Below are 15,812 nucleotides of genomic sequence, written 5' to 3' on the forward strand. Positions count from 1 at the left end.
GAATTGGTGGTGGGAAAATAGCAACCTGTACACAAATGAGGCATTATTAACTAATAATTAGATGTAAATGCACGTAGATAGGCTTTTTGCCACTTGCTAGCAAGATTCACAACTAGTTATTAAAACCTTATGTGGAAAATTGGCATTTTTTCTTGCCATTGAGAATCTCATTTTTCCATTATCACCGTACTTTATCAAGTATTTTGCCATTTCTGGTATCATTCAGAGTTTGGGAGTATTCTACCCTATTTAACGTAACTTAGTGAAACCGAAAAATTATTTTCTCTTTTTCTAAACTACACCAGACAAACAGACAATATAGACACTCAAGGAGCAGACTGAATTTTTTTTTCATTACGAAAGAATTCAGGCATTTTAAATGACTTCTGTCTTTGCACTAGATATCACAATCACTACAGTACAAACACAACCAAACAACCAACTTACGATATAGCATGTAACTAATGAAACTGAAATTTTGAAGAGCAATCAAGTTCCCAACTCAGTGAAAATTCAGGCCCGATTCTTTCCTCCAGTCTGAAAAACAATCTTTTCTGAAGAAGGGTCTAGGCCTGAAACGTCAGCCTTCCTGCTCCTCTGATGCTGCTTGGCCTGCTGTATTCATCCAACTCCATACCTTGTTATCACTTTCATCACTAGGGTACTTTGTCTCTGACACTTAGCCAACTTCATATGTGTTAAAATAAAAAAAATGCCACGAGCGGTGGAAATCCGTACAAAAAAGTACTGGAAAAGCTCAGCAACGCTGGCAACATCTATGGAGACAAAACAGCTGACTTTTCAAATCAAATACAACTTTTCTTTCGAGACAACTTTTCTTTCGAACTGATGAATGATGTTGAACGTTTACTCCATCCCTTTATTCCATGGTTTTTTTTGCTTGGAAGAAAAGCCTGCTATTTGACACTTTATTAAATGACTTTTTGAAGTGCACGTTCAAAACATCGATTGTGCTCCTTCCGTCAACCTTATCTGTCGCCTGCACCATCAAGATTACTTAAAAGCAGTTCACATATTGGTACTCGCTTTCACCCACATTTGTCCATGTGACAAATAGACCATAGATAGCAAGGTGTAGAGCTGGATGAACAGAGCACGCCAGGCAGCATCAGAGGAGCAGGAAAGCTGACGTTTCGGGAGAACAAATTGACCATATTTGATTTAATTTGATTTGTCTGGTTTTCTTCGAGTGTGACCTGCCAGGGAGATCGTTGGAAATTAATCGAATTAGGAATCTATTCCGATTTAGATACTTTAGTCAACCTGTTCAGAAATGACACACCTCTGGAGCAGTTGGAACTTCAAGCCAGGCTTCCATTCAAATTTATAGTTGCAGAAATATAAAGTTTTCGCATCATTATGAAAGATTTTACACATTTTAAAAACCTTGAGCTGTGGTCAGTCACGTGTACGCCGTACTACGGCTGCGCATGAGCGTGAGGCCATTTGAGAAGAAGCGCGCGGGGAACGGTTTGTGAGCGCCGGCTGAGGGTCACTGACAATGAGTCTGTGGGTGGACAAATACCGGCCAACGGCACTCAGCAAACTTGATTACCATAAGGAGCAGGCCAGTCAGCTCCGAAACCTGGTGAGCGATTGCACCTTCTCTTCTCCATTTAAGTGTTGATCATGATGTAGGGGTGTGAGGCCGGAGGTGTTCGGCCTTGTGTTTATTCTGCAGTTTCTGATCAAGCGGCAGTTTTATGCCCGACAGCACTGCTGCTGCAAAGGAGGAATCCAATCGCTGTGCCTTAATGATAGGTTTCTGCCGATATTGTCATCACTTTTCTCTTCTTCTTGCTGCATTTGATTGCGGACATTATTTTTAAACTGAGGATGTCTAATAACTAGGTAGAATTGTTTCAAGTTGTGCTGCGTGACCTCCTCCTCTTCCCCCCCCCCAAAAAAAAAATTTAATCTTATGTGAGATGTAGGCGTTACTGGCAAGTCCAATGTTTGCCTATCCCAAATTGTTCTTGAACTTTGGTTTCTTAGGCCAATTTGGAGAGCAGTAAAGCGTCAACCAACTTAAGTCAGATTCAGAGACATTGAAGATATTTTCTAATCAGCCTATTCAGAGATGTTATTACACACCTCCAAAGCAGGTGGGACTTTAACGCAGACCGCCTGGCTCTGAGTCACGGATGTTACTATTGCATGACCACCAAAGTTTAAATGCTGTCCACCAATGAAACCCAAATCATCTGAATGATTTTTTGAAAAACATAAAGGTTTGCTGACCTATGGGCAGAAGACACTGAAAGTCTGCAGAGGGATATGGATAGTCTAAGTGAGTGGGCAAATGTCTGGCAGATGGAGTACAATTTTGATAAGTGCGAGGTCATCCACTTTGGTGGGATTAACAGCAAAATGGACTATGTTTTGAATGGTTAAGAAATTGCAGCACACTGCTGTGTAAAGGGACTTGGGTGTCCTCGTGCATGAATCGCTGAAGGTGGGATTGCAGGTGTAACAGGTGATTAAAAAGGCAAATGGAATTTTGTTTGCTATTGTGTGAGGGATGGAGTTTAAAAACAGAGAGGCTATGCTGCATCTGTATAGGGTCCTGGTGAGGCCATACTTGGAATACTGTGCACAGTTTTGATCTCCTTACTTGAGAAAAGATATACTAGCACCGGAGAGGCTGCAGAGGAGATTCACTCGGTTGATTCCAGAGTTGAAAGGTTTTGATTATGAGGAGAGACTGAGTAGACTGGGATTACACTCATTGGAATTCAGAAGAATGAGGGGAGCTCTTTTAGAAATATGTAAGATTATGAAGGCAATAGATAAGGTGGAAGCAGGGAGATTGTTTCTGCTGTATCAGAGATAATGGGAACTGCAGATGCTGGAGAATCCAAGATAATAAAGTGTGAAGCTGAGATGCTGCTTGGCCTGCTGTGTTCATCCAGCTTCTCACTTTGTTATCTCAGTTTTAAGATTGGAACAGAATAAGTAAATTATGTCATATATGCAGGTTAATAGGAATACTCTTAGAGTCATTTGACAAGGTTGCAAGGAGAGCAAAGCTGGAAACTGAATGCAGAGTTTTTGTGACTTCAAAACCACAAGCAGGGTAGCAATGGTGTACGATTGTTGGTATTGGATGGGATAAATACAATAGCAAAAAAAATCTTAGGATCAGGAGACATGGAATTCTTATGGGTAGAGTTAAGAAAATGTAAAAAGGGAAAGAAGACACTGGTAAGAATAGTCTACAAGCCCCCTAACAGAACCTGAGTGGTGGGAGGCAGAATAATTCAGGAGAAAATGAGGACATTTAACAAAGACACCCATGAGGTACTAACTTTAACCTTCATATAAATTGGGATAGTCAGACAGATGCTGAGAAGTGTTGTGGATTCAACCAAGGATCAGCTTATTTTGGATCTGATTAAGGTATAATGAGGTTTCACTGGCACATTTTTCTCTAATACCTATTTACTCTCCTCCTTTTGTCTCTTGATTATTTAGTAAGTTTGGAATGCTATTCGTGTCTTCTACTATGAAGATTGACTTTTACACGTATTTATTCAACTTCTCTTCCATTTCTTGGCTTCCCATTATTATTTGCTCAGGCTCATTTTTGAGGGGGCCTCTTTTCCTTTTGTCTTCATTCGTTTTATATAGTTGGAGAAGATCTTGATGTCTGCCATTATCATTTGTAAGTTTGCCCTGAAAGTTTATTTTGTTTCCCTTTGTTATGCTTTGGTTGACTTTTGATGGTTTTTAAAACTTGCCCAATCCTCTTGTTTACCACAGTAGGTCTGAGGACTAGTTCACGAATTGCATCCAAGATGGAACAAGTATGTTGGGCCACTTAGGCAATAGGCTATTTTAGATAAGATAATGTGCAATGAGGCAGTTATTTGGGAATTTTATACTCAAGAATCCTTTGGGGAATAAGATAAGGTAGAATTTCATATTAAGTTTTAGTGATGTAGTTAAATTCAAAACAAGATTTTTTTTTCTTTTAAAACAGGTAATTAGATCACTTGAAAGCTCAACATTTAATTGCATTTACCATCTGCACAATAGTCTCCTTCATAAAATTGTATTTCTCTTCCAGGTTTTGACCAATATATCGATTTTTGTATGTAATTTTCAATCTTGTGAAATCTAAACAAACTGTCCAGTGTATTTCACAATCTAAGGGCCTCCTAAAATGTTATATTCCCAAAGGAGTACTTTCAAATTGGTGACTTTTTTTAAACGCTAAGGGCAGAAGTATTTCAATAAGTATAAATTTAAAATGGTTTGTGGTAAGCCCAGATGGATGGGCCTGAAAGTATAATGCAGATGGAGCAAGGATGATGCTATCAATTGCTGCCACAAAAAATTCTTCTCATTTGGTTTTTTGGACTTGTTCTCCATGAATTAGCTGCCACTTTATTCTCAGCGGTGATTTCAAAATAATGCCATCTCACTGTATTCATCAAGTGAATTTCAGTAGCTGTTTGGTAACCTTTGTTTTCTTTCCACCAGGTTCAATGTGGTGATTTCCCTCATTTGCTAGTATATGGGCCTTCAGGCTCAGGGAAGAAGACCAGAATAATGTGTTTACTTCGTGAACTTTATGGAGCAGGAATAGAGAAGCTAAGGATTGAGCACCAAACAATTACGGTAGGAGATTGGTTTATGTGTTTGAATGTATACTTCAGCAAAATGCAGCTATTTTGATCAAAGTATAATAAGTTTGTCTGGAATTTAAGTACGCTTGGGGAGTAACTTAATCTTTTATATGCTTTTCTTACACATTGTCTCTTTTTCACAATATAGTTTGAGAAACGTAACTGAAAATTCTGTTTTTGGAAGTCCCATTGGAACAACTATTTATGGAAGTATTGTTAAATGATAAAGCAAATGACTTCTGTTCTCATTATCATCATCAATTTGGAGCACTGGACATTGATTTGTAGAGATGGCTACATGATGGTGTGACTCTAAAGCAGGATCTACTGGTCAATTATCATAGCGCTTGCTCAGAAACTTAGTGTACTTAATTGTTTTAAATGCTCCACATTTGTGATTCTGCACGTTGTCTTCGACAATCTCAAGCAATAGATTTCCCGACCCTTTTGTTAGGGCATGGGGCCAGGATCCACAACTGTCTGAACATTAACACCTCCCTCCAGATGTAGTTTGTAGTGTAAAGCTTGTTATTGAGAAAATCAAGTACATGCTGTGTGTCTAACAGATAGGATTGGAGTAGAAATATAATCTGTTTTCTAACTCTAATCTATTTATTTTTGATGCCAGTGATTTGAGGCCAACTGCTGATTTCTGTATCCTTGGATTCCTTGTTTTTTTTATTCTGTAGAATCCCTACAGTGAGGATTTGGCCCATTGAGCCCACATCAATCCTCTGAAGATCATGCCCCCACCGTCCCATCACCCTGTCCCTGTAACCCTGCTCTTCTCATGGCCAATGCACCTAAGCAACACATCCCAGGGCACTGAGCAATTTAGCATGGCAAATCCACCTAACTTGCGCATCTTTGAACTGTGGGAGGAAACCAGAACACCTGGTGGAAACTCACGCAGACAACAACTAGAATTTTTAAACTCCACACAGACAGTCCCCTGAGACCAGAATTGAATCAGTATTCCTCAATTTGAATAACTAAGGGTACCGCGTAGCTTATTAATTGTTTTCTAAATCTATGGCGTCACAATTTTGTGGACTTCTACCCAGTAAGGATCCCGTCTTAATTTTATGGATTTTCAATTGTGATCTACAACGAACAGTTGAGAAGGCTGAGATCCACTTTGTTTCCTGTCACCAGGATCCAATAATGGAATGGAAGTAATGGAATTTATCTTAGTTTTTTAAAATGTTTTTCAGAGGATGTAATATATACATTACACGCCAGTCAGTAGTTCTGATATACAGTTTTTGCAAAGATTTGTAGCTCAGATTGTGAGTGACGTTGTTGACTTGCTCCATGAGCTGACTTGTTTTCGTTCAACCGTTTCGTCACTATGCTAGGTGACATTATTAGTGAGGCCTCCGATGACACGCTGCTGTTCTTCTTTGCTTGGAACGTATACTGACAGTTGTGTTATGGTGAGTAGTGTCATTTCCAGTTCTGTTGTGTATTGGTTTGTATACGGGGTCCAATCCGATACGTTTGTTGGTTGCATTATGGGTTGAGAGCCATGCCTCTAGGAATTCCTGTCCCTGTCTATGCTTGGCTTGGGCTACAATGGTATGGACTGGCCCATACCATGCATTGACTGGCCAAACATTGCATCAGACTGACAGGAAGGAAACTAGCCATTGGAATACACAAACATAGTCTAGCAGCAAAACGACACAGCAAACTTTCCCTAATATCAGTACAGGTGGACAATGAAGGCCATCAGTTTAACTGGGGCAACATGACCACAGCAGCCCAAGCCAAACAAAGACACGCATGCGAATTCCTAGAGGCATGGTTCTCCAACCCGTAATGCAATCAACATTGGATTGGGCCCCATATACAAACCAATACAGACCAGAACTGGAAATGACACAGTTCCCCATAACAGACTGGACAGTATAAATTCCAAGCAGAGTAGAGCAACACTGTGTTTAAGTACCTATGGAAACATTTAAAACCTACTTTTTTAAAATCTTTTCTTTTAAACTCATTATCTTGCTGGCAAAGTTATTCCTTTGATCTAATTGTTACTAATTTTGGAAATAATAGCTGGACTACTTTTTCTGAGATTTGTTTCTTAAAATAATTTATTTCAAATTATGTATAAATTCTTTAAATATTAGCGACTAGTGGTCTATCACATTTTTAATGTTCCCCAGTCTGTCTTAGCCATCTCTCCCACTCATATCCATGTAATATTGCTTTGAGATTTAAGGCCTGCAATTTTAGCCTTAACTAAATTACTTTCAATCATATCAGATGCCTGAACAGTGCTTGCCAAATTATGTCCGGTATAATCCAGTTTTAATGTTAGCACAATCCCAGATGGCAACAAAAACTCAATAGCAACAAAGCAACATTGTAACTTCTCAGAATGTAACTAAATTGTACATTATAGACCTACTTGACTTTGGTTAGTATTTTGTACAAACATTATTTATTTTGTCTACTTCATGATCCATTACTTCATATGAATCACTCCAGCACATGGCCATTGAGGATTCTGAGATAGCAAAAATTTGGGCGCAAGGCTTTTCTACAGTGCCAGAGTGATAGTGTTGGGCTCAGACAGGCCAGACTTCAACTGTGAAGGCATCACTGCTGAGTTTATGGTCAGGGCTGGGCTCTGATGAAAGTGGAGAGCTACTGAAAAGGCATGGAATATAACATGTGACAGTAATCGGTCACCAAGGTTTTAATATATCTGTCTCTATACTTCTTGGTGTAAAAGACACTGAAGCAGCCATAAGGAGACAGCCATAGCTTAGAGAGCAGTGCTGAGGCACACAGAACCAGATGTTGCCTTGGTGTTTGCATTAATGTGGGCACAGTGGAAATGGAGTCATGAGGCATTGTTTGGGGACAGCTGTCTTACAGGGCCCTTTTACTGCTGGGTTGGGATCAGAAATGTCTGTTTTCTCCTTGGTTCATCAACGTGCTGTCACAAAACTAACTTGAGTACATTCCACGTACTTCTCACTGCCGCTACATATTTGGTTTGTCCAGCCTATATGAAGATTAGAGCCCCTCAATGGCCACTATATTTGACTATTACATATACATCTAATTTCCTGATTTATACTCCAGCCAACAATTCTGGCTCCCAACTAGTGCAGATGGCCTGTAAACAATTCCCATCAATATTCTGCTCCTTGCTGTTTTTTCCCAAACTAATTCCACCTTTGAATTTTCTGACCTGGAATCCTTTCTCTGTCTTTAGTTTCATTTTTTTTAAATCAAGGACACCCCTTCACTTTCTTCTTGCCAATCTCATCAAGATGTATTCTTTCACATACTGCAAAGGCTCCAGAAAGTGGCTCAGAGTTTTTCCAAATTAAGGATGGACAATAAGTGCTGGCCTGGCCATTAAGATCATAATCTAATAAACTAATCGTGAAACTCTAACAAATCAAACTGGCTTGAAGTATACATATTTTAAATTCTGACCACTTTATTGTGCATCCTGGCAGACACCATCCAAAAAGAAACTGGAAATAAGCACAATAGCAAGCAACTATCATCTTGAAGTTAATGCAAGGTAAATAATGAAAATTTTATTCAATTATCTGCAATTGTAAGAGTCTTAATCTAAAAATGGTGAGATATCTCTAGCAAATCGAAAATATTTTTCTTGTTGACCTTTGAAATTCATGTTTGCTATGTAGTCTGGCCACATGGTGCCAATTTTCCATTATTCCTGAGGTACATCAATTTCCAAGAATTGAAATGGGATGAAGGTCTATTCCCAGCATTTGTATTTCACTAATGCTTTCAGTGCTTCCATCACATGAATTGAATGCACCTGTTTCTCAATGTCTTGTCTTGTGTGTAAATGACGACACACAATGCCGTGGCATAGAAGCCTAGCTAACCAAAAATGCCGCTCTCCCTCCTTTTCTAGCCTCTCTTTCTATCCTTCCTATAGCATTTATACCCCAAAACATTAAGCTGCCAGTCCTATCCATCCTTGAGTTACTTTTCAGTAATAGCTGTGATATCCCAGTCCTGTGTTCCCAAAATGCCTTGGGTTCATCTGCCTTACCTGCCAAGCTTCTTGTATTGAAATAAATGCAGTTTAATTATAAGTCCTACCTTATTTCCTGTCAAGCTCTTGTCTCCTTGACAATTTGGCTTGCTGTCTTTATCTACTGTACTTGCTTTAACCATTTCTCTTTTCTCACTAGCAAATCTTCCTGCAAGGATACTGGTCTCCTTCCAAATCAGGTGAAATCGTCCTCTTACATAGGTCATTTCTACGCTTTAAGAGATCCCAGTGGTCTAAAAATGTGAATCCCTGCACCAGCTCCTCAGCTGCGCATTCATTTGCTCTCTCCTCCTAATCATACTCTCGCTAGCAATGGCACTGATAGTAATATCTGGACTACAGCCCTCGAAGATCTACATTTTAATCTCCTGCAAAGTTTCCTATATTCACTCTGCTGAGCTTCATCCCTTTCTCTACCAATGTTGTTGGTGCTGATGTGTGCAACGACCTCCTGTTGGTCACTCTCGCCTTATTCTGCACCCTCTCTGAGACATCCTTGACTCTGGCACCGGAGGGGCGACACACCATCCTAATGTCTCATTGATGGCTGCAGACATCTGTCTGTCCCCCAGCCTAGAGAGTCCCCAACTATAATTGATCGCTTAGAACCTGATATACTTCTCATTATAGCAGAAGCCCCACCACCACCACAGTATCTAAAATGTCATAACTGTTTGAGATGGTAGTAGCTAAAGCAGATTCTGATATTATCTGGCTACCCCCCCCTCCCATTTCTAGCAGTTAAACATCTGCCTGACTACATCTGCGGTGTCTTCACCTTCCTGAAACTGCCATCCATTACACCCCTTGCTCTTGTAAACTCTTCACTGACTGTAACTGCTGCTCCGACCATTTAAAAAGGTGATAACTGTCTGATTGCTGCTTGGTAGTTCCAAGCATGAATATTGGTGAAAAAGATGTTACCAGAGCTCTTGCACACCAGAATCAAAGCAAGAGTGCTAAATTTTAAACAATTACAATGATTCATACCAGAGAAAAAAAAAAGCTTACATCAATTACTTGTCATGTTGGTTCTCGTTGACCAGGCTGAGCAGCAAGGAAGAATAGGCTTACCCCGTGCTTCACGCAATTCAGCAAAGGTGCATGTCTTGAACATGTTCCTTTTTGTTTGATAACCTTTTTTTTTGTTTAGAGCATTTGATTCTGTTGTTTCCAGCAAATGTAAATGAATCATTTTATGAACTCAACTAATCATCTTAAATTGTTTGTGTAGCTGTTTAGTGCATTCTGGATTGTTTAGCACTCTCTCCAGGATGGCGCATAACAATACAAATTTTCTTTTCAACTTTAGAGGTATCGACTAGCTGAACATGTTCATAAAACCGACTGTACAGGCTAACTTGAGGAACATGTTTGACCTAGTCATTTGACTTGCAAAACCCAAACAAGTATCCTCACTTGGATGTGATTCCGTGATTGGGCAACACTTGCTGTTACTGTAATCAGGATCAGGTAGCTACATTAAAATCAAATGAAGTCTTAACGTGGACCATTTACGTTCATATATATTGTCTGTTCACAATGACAAGAAAGGAAAATGTTCAAGGCTTGCCTGTTTTTTTAGATTATGCAGAAGAATGAGAAACCTATGCTTTTCTGTTGCTTTTTCAGTGTAGTGCCTTGACATGGCACTTAAAATTAGCCATTCTTGGATTTGTCCTTAGGATCGCAAGATGGAAAGGTTTTGAAATGTATCTCTCTCTTCAGTAATTTTCAAAGCTAACTGACTTAGTTTTGCATAACATCCCTAAAGCTAGCAAAAGGGCTATTTCCAGTATACAGTTTGAATTTAAACATAGATCCCAGAACAGTGAGAATTTGAACTCTCGTTCCAAGTACCTTTCCTTTTTCTCTGCACAGAGATGCACATAACGACTACCATTTCTAGACCTTTCTAGACACTTTCTTAACAACCTGTTTAGAGGTGTTATCACACACTTCTCTTTTTGATATATCTCATACCTATGAGTTGGTACTGTTGTAGCATCTGTTTTCAAGTGGAGTTTTTCAACCAACTATGCCCATGGCACTCAAAGGAATGGGATGTTTCAGTCTGCTTCTCTAGTAAGTAAAACTGAGTATATCTTGTAAAGAAAGGAACATTATTTAGTAGAGCCGGATTCAAATCCAGATTACTGTGCTGGCGCAAGGGCTATAACTTGCATCAGAATTTCTGAACTTGGGGAGAGGAAGTATCAGCTGGAATTTCTGATACTATTTATGGGCAGGCCTACCTTGGTTACGTGTCATTTTTCCCTGATTAAATAGCTTACCAATGACATCAACGAGAGCTTGTAAGAATAAAATTTGGTTTGAATATTGGACATCACCAAGTTTGTTTCATCTTGAGCCTTCTTCAACTGTCTTATTACGATTTGCAAACAGATCAGGATCCCTAATTACTTTTCTGTTACAGTGATGCTGGGACCAGTGACCGTGTAGTTATTCAAGAACTGATTAAAACAATAGCACAGTCTCAACAGCTTGAGACAAGTACACAAAGAGACTTCAAAGGTAAGAGGCTTTACAATTTAGATCAATCATTTTAAGGGTTTCGCTAATTTAAAGTTTTTTGTTTTTATTGGTTTGCTGCTGTAAGGGCATCGTAATGCAAAGGAACAAATCAACCAAACAACCTTATTGGGGGGAAAAGGTCTAAATTTCAGTATGGTTGCTAAGCATGAATTAATAGAGAAATCAATAATTCGGTATAAATCGCTGATTAAATAGTAAATTCAAAGATTTCATAAGATAGTCCATTCAGCACGTTTAGCACCACTTTCAGCCTCTGATCTTCTTTGGATGTAATTCTAGCCCCTTCCCTTTTACAGTGGTAGTGACCAATTCTCAGCAAACAGCAATTTTTCCCTGCAATCCAAATCCAATGGGTATTGACTTGAGCAAAACGATACACTTCTGCCAAACCTCTTTAGCTCTGCTATTGACTGTCTTAATGGTGTATCACCTTTAGTCAAGCACTCAGTGAGAACATTGCATTGTATTGCCAGTCTAGGTTAATCAGTTCCCTCTTGAAAATATGTGAAACAGTGGCAGCAATGTTTTCTTTTCCTTATCCCACTCTTGGATCCAAGTTTCGCATTTCCTTTTTCTTTGCATACAATTTTCTTCATTTGAGCTGTGGCATGAAAACTAACCCAAGTAATGTGGGGCTGTTAGGTGACCCTTTGGAAATTGAATCCAACTGGGAGCCTGGCTTCTGGTCACCACTTTTTAACTTGAAGTCTCACCTAGTAAAATACCCACTTATTCTGGAGAATCATCTTTATTGTCAGCAGAGTGCAGTACAAAGATTGATACAAATATGTTTTGATTGATCTTTAACTCTACACTCGTGTACCACTGCTATCTTAAGTTGAACAGGTTCCTGATAACTCAGCCCATTGAGCATGGAATTTCAGATTCACAACCCTTTGGGTGAAGAAGATCCTCTTCAATTCTGTTCTAAATCTGGTCCCCCTAATTTTGTGGCTCTGACCTCTTATCCTTGCTTCACCCACCATTGGAAACAACCTCTGTGATTCTATCTTTTGTATTCTCTTCATAACCTTGTATTTCTATAAGGTGCTTCCTCCACCTCCCCAACCCCGGTCTTCTAAATGCAGTACTCCAGGCGTGGCCTCACCATCGCCCTATACAGCTGCAACACAACATCTCTGCTTCTAAAGTCAGTCCCTCTAGCCATGAAGGATAAAATTCCATTTGCCTTCTTAATTACCTGTTGTACCTGTAAACCAATCTTATGTGTTTTACACGCAAGGACACCCAGGTCCCCCTGCACAGTGACATCCTGCAATTTTTTTTTACCCTTCAAGTAATAGTCTCTTTTACTGCTATTCCTACCAAAATGGATGTTTTCACATTTATCCACACTGAATTCCATCTGTCAGATCTTCGCCCACTCACTTAGCCTATCTATATCCTTCTGCAAACTTTGAGTCCTCTGCACGCTCTACTATTACACTCATCTTAGTGTCATCTGCAGATTTGGACACACTACACGTAGTCCCCAGCTCCAAATCGTCTATAAGTTATAAACAATTGCAGTCCCAAAACTGATACCTGAGGCACACCACTGATCACTGTTCGGCAACCCGAAAAGCACTAATTTATCCCTATTCTTTGCTTCCTGTTTGTTAACCAGTCCTCGATCCATGCCAATACATTCCCTCTAACACCATGCACCTTTATCTTAAGCAGCAGCCTTTTGTGCAGCGCCTTGTCAAATGCCTTTTGTAAATCCAGATACATCACATCTACTGGGTTCCTGTTGTCCACTGTGCTTGTAATTTCTCCATAGAATTCCAGCAAATTAGTCAAGCATGACCTGCCTTTTATGAACCCATGCTGTGTCCACCCAATGGGGCAATTTCTATCTAGATGCCTTGCTATTTCTTCCTTGGTGATAGATTCAAGCACTTCCCTCATTTAAGAAGCAAAGCTAACAGGCCAATAATTCCCCATCTTATGTATATCTCATTTTTTGAACAGCGGCATGACATTGGAAAATGGCCAGTCTGCTGGAAGTGCTCCAGGGTCCAGTGAATTTTGCAAAATTACCACAAGTGCATTTGCTATTACTCCCGCCATCTCAGAATGCATCCCAAGATAGCAAATATCAGGCCAGGAGAATATTAAGGCTAACCTAACCTCGCCAGATTTACAGCAAGATGTTTTCAACAGTTTGCACAGGCAAAAAAGCTTTCTAACTAATGTATATATTGTCTCTTTTAGAAAGCAAAAAATGGGATAAATGGGTGTTTTTCTTGCTGGCGATTGGTGGCTAGTGGTGAGCCTCAGAGAGACCAGTGTTGGGACCACAGTTGTTTACAAGTTGCACAAATGATTTGGACTTGGGCGACCAAGTATAGTATGCCACATTTCGAAGATGACACTAAGATAAGTGGTAGAGCAGTGTGCAGAGGACACTGAAAGCCTGCTGAGGGATATAGATGGGTTAAGTGAGTGGGCAAGGATCCGGCAAATGGAATAAAATGTTGGTAAATGTGAGCTCATCCATTTTGGTAGGTATAACAGCAAAGTGGGCTATTACCTAAGTGGTGAAAAATTGTAGAATGCTGTTGTTCAGAGAGACCTGGGTGTCCTTGTGCATGAGTCACATAAAGCTCGTTTGTAGATGCATCAGCCAATTAAGTAGGCAAATAGAATATCATCCTTGATTGCTAGAAGGATGGAGGTGACAAACAGGGAGGTTATGCTGTCACTCTGTAGGGTGCTGGTTTGGCCACCCCAGAAGTACTGTGTATAGTTTGGTCTCCTAACTTGAGAAAGGGTGTATTGGCATTGGAAGGGGTGCAGAGGAGGTCCATTAGGTTGATTCTGGAGTTAAGGCAGTTGGCTTATGAGGAGAGATTTAGTAGCCTGGGAGTATACTAACTGAAATTTAAAAGAATGTTGTTTGTGGCGGGGGGGAATCTTCTAGAAACAAAAAATTATAAATGGAATAGATAAGATAGAAGCAGGGAGTTGTATCCACTGAAGGGTGAAACTAAAACTATGGAACATAGCCTCAAAGTAAGGGGGAGCAGATTCTGGCCTGAGCTGAGGGAAATCTCCTTCTCCCAAAGGGTTGGGACTCGTGGAATTCCTTGCCTGTTGAGACTACCTCATTGAATGTTTTTTAAGCCGAAGATAGATTTTTGAATAGTAAAGAGTTTTGGTAAGTGGTTCTGAGTCCACAGTAAGATCAGCCATGAATGATGGAGCAGGTGCAACAGGCTAGTTGCCTACTCCTGTTATTTCTAGTGTTCTTAGTGCTAAAGTATGTTTCGCTTATAGTTTGAATCACCAGTGTCAACCAACAATTTTAAACTCTCAATTTGTTTAGCCATGGTAAGACAAAACACTTTTGCTTTCACTGTAGCCTTAATAGGGGCCTTAACATTTTCTTCTTTGACTATCTTCAAGCCTCCTACAGTCCACATCTCAACATTTATCTACGAATCTAGTGTTTTGAGTTCTGTTTTTACCCTCTATTTCTACATTTGTTGTCAGTACAAGGCGGTTGGGTCTTTGTTTCCAGTAATTATATTTGACTGTCTCCTCTATCTAACTCTAGATGGAAATCCTTTTCAATTTCTGAACAACTTCCCTTGATCTTATCTTTCTGTACACCCAACTGATTCTAAGCATCCACTATCGTACCCACATTTCAAAAGCTGCTCTCCTTTATCCTTTCTTCAGAGTGTCCAATTTTCACATTACTGCAGGCTGATGCACTCTATAATGACCATGTGCTCAAAATTTGTTTTTCAGTCCATGCTGTTGCTTTTAGATTTCCGGACAAAGTGACTAGTTCCAGTAAGAGATGTAATTAATCTATCTTGGATTTCATTCTCGGGTGTTAATTTGTATATCATTAAGCCATTATACTAGAAATTGTCCACTGCTTCTACCTTGGTACTTCCAATCTTAACTTTTCCATTGCTATTTAGAGCCATAGCTTTAGTCTTTACCCCATTTATATTCAATCCAAAAGTCTCTGTCTTTCGACTAGGATTGTCATAGTCTCTAACTTTGTTCTAACAAAACAGCGCAATATTTTAAATGAATTACAATTAGATTTTTCTGCTCTACATGTACAATGTCGGAAAAAAAGCTAAGCAATCAACAAAACATTCTATGTTAAATGATTCTTTCAGTTGTATTGCTGACAGAAGTTGACAGATTAACAAAGGATGCCCAGCATGCATTGAGGAGGACAATGGAAAAGTACATGTCTACTTGCAGATTAATTCTCTGTAGTAACTCAACATCAAAAGTCATTGCACCTATTCGTAGTCGATGTCTTGCAGTGCGAGTCTCTGCACCCAGCATTGAGGAAGTAAGTGTATTTGACTTGATGCAGTTCTTGATTTTAGGGTTTTACTTGACAATGTAAGTTGTCTATTAAAAATATTTTCCTGCTTGTTTGCTGCTTACAGTAATTTCAACTTTTATAGATTATTAGTGTCATTGCTCAGCCTGAGCTCTCTATTAAGTTCTGTGGCCCCTGCAACCTGACTGAACAATTGGTCTCATTAGTATAGATGAGAAGAAATGGG

The 15,812-nt window shown here is 39.6% G+C and overlaps 1 protein-coding gene across 1 annotated transcript in view; it reads left to right on the forward strand.

Annotated features, from left to right (window-relative positions):
• Positions 1 to 1,236: 1,236 nt before the first annotated feature.
• The window catches only part of rfc3 (replication factor C (activator 1) 3), a 28,228-nt gene continuing 13,652 nt past the window's right edge, over positions 1,237 to 15,812 (forward strand). Inside the window, exons 1-5 of the mRNA XM_048533508.2 lie at positions 1,237 to 1,609; positions 4,507 to 4,644; positions 8,135 to 8,202; positions 11,147 to 11,244; positions 15,411 to 15,592. Of these exons, the coding sequence (XP_048389465.1) occupies positions 1,523 to 1,609; positions 4,507 to 4,644; positions 8,135 to 8,202; positions 11,147 to 11,244; positions 15,411 to 15,592 (573 nt within the window). The 5' untranslated portion in view covers positions 1,237 to 1,522. The remainder of the gene's footprint in view (positions 1,610 to 4,506; positions 4,645 to 8,134; positions 8,203 to 11,146; positions 11,245 to 15,410; positions 15,593 to 15,812) is intronic.

This window comes from Stegostoma tigrinum, chromosome 6, assembly GCF_030684315.1.
Source record: "Stegostoma tigrinum isolate sSteTig4 chromosome 6, sSteTig4.hap1, whole genome shotgun sequence".
NCBI lineage: Eukaryota > Metazoa > Chordata > Chondrichthyes > Orectolobiformes > Stegostomatidae > Stegostoma > Stegostoma tigrinum.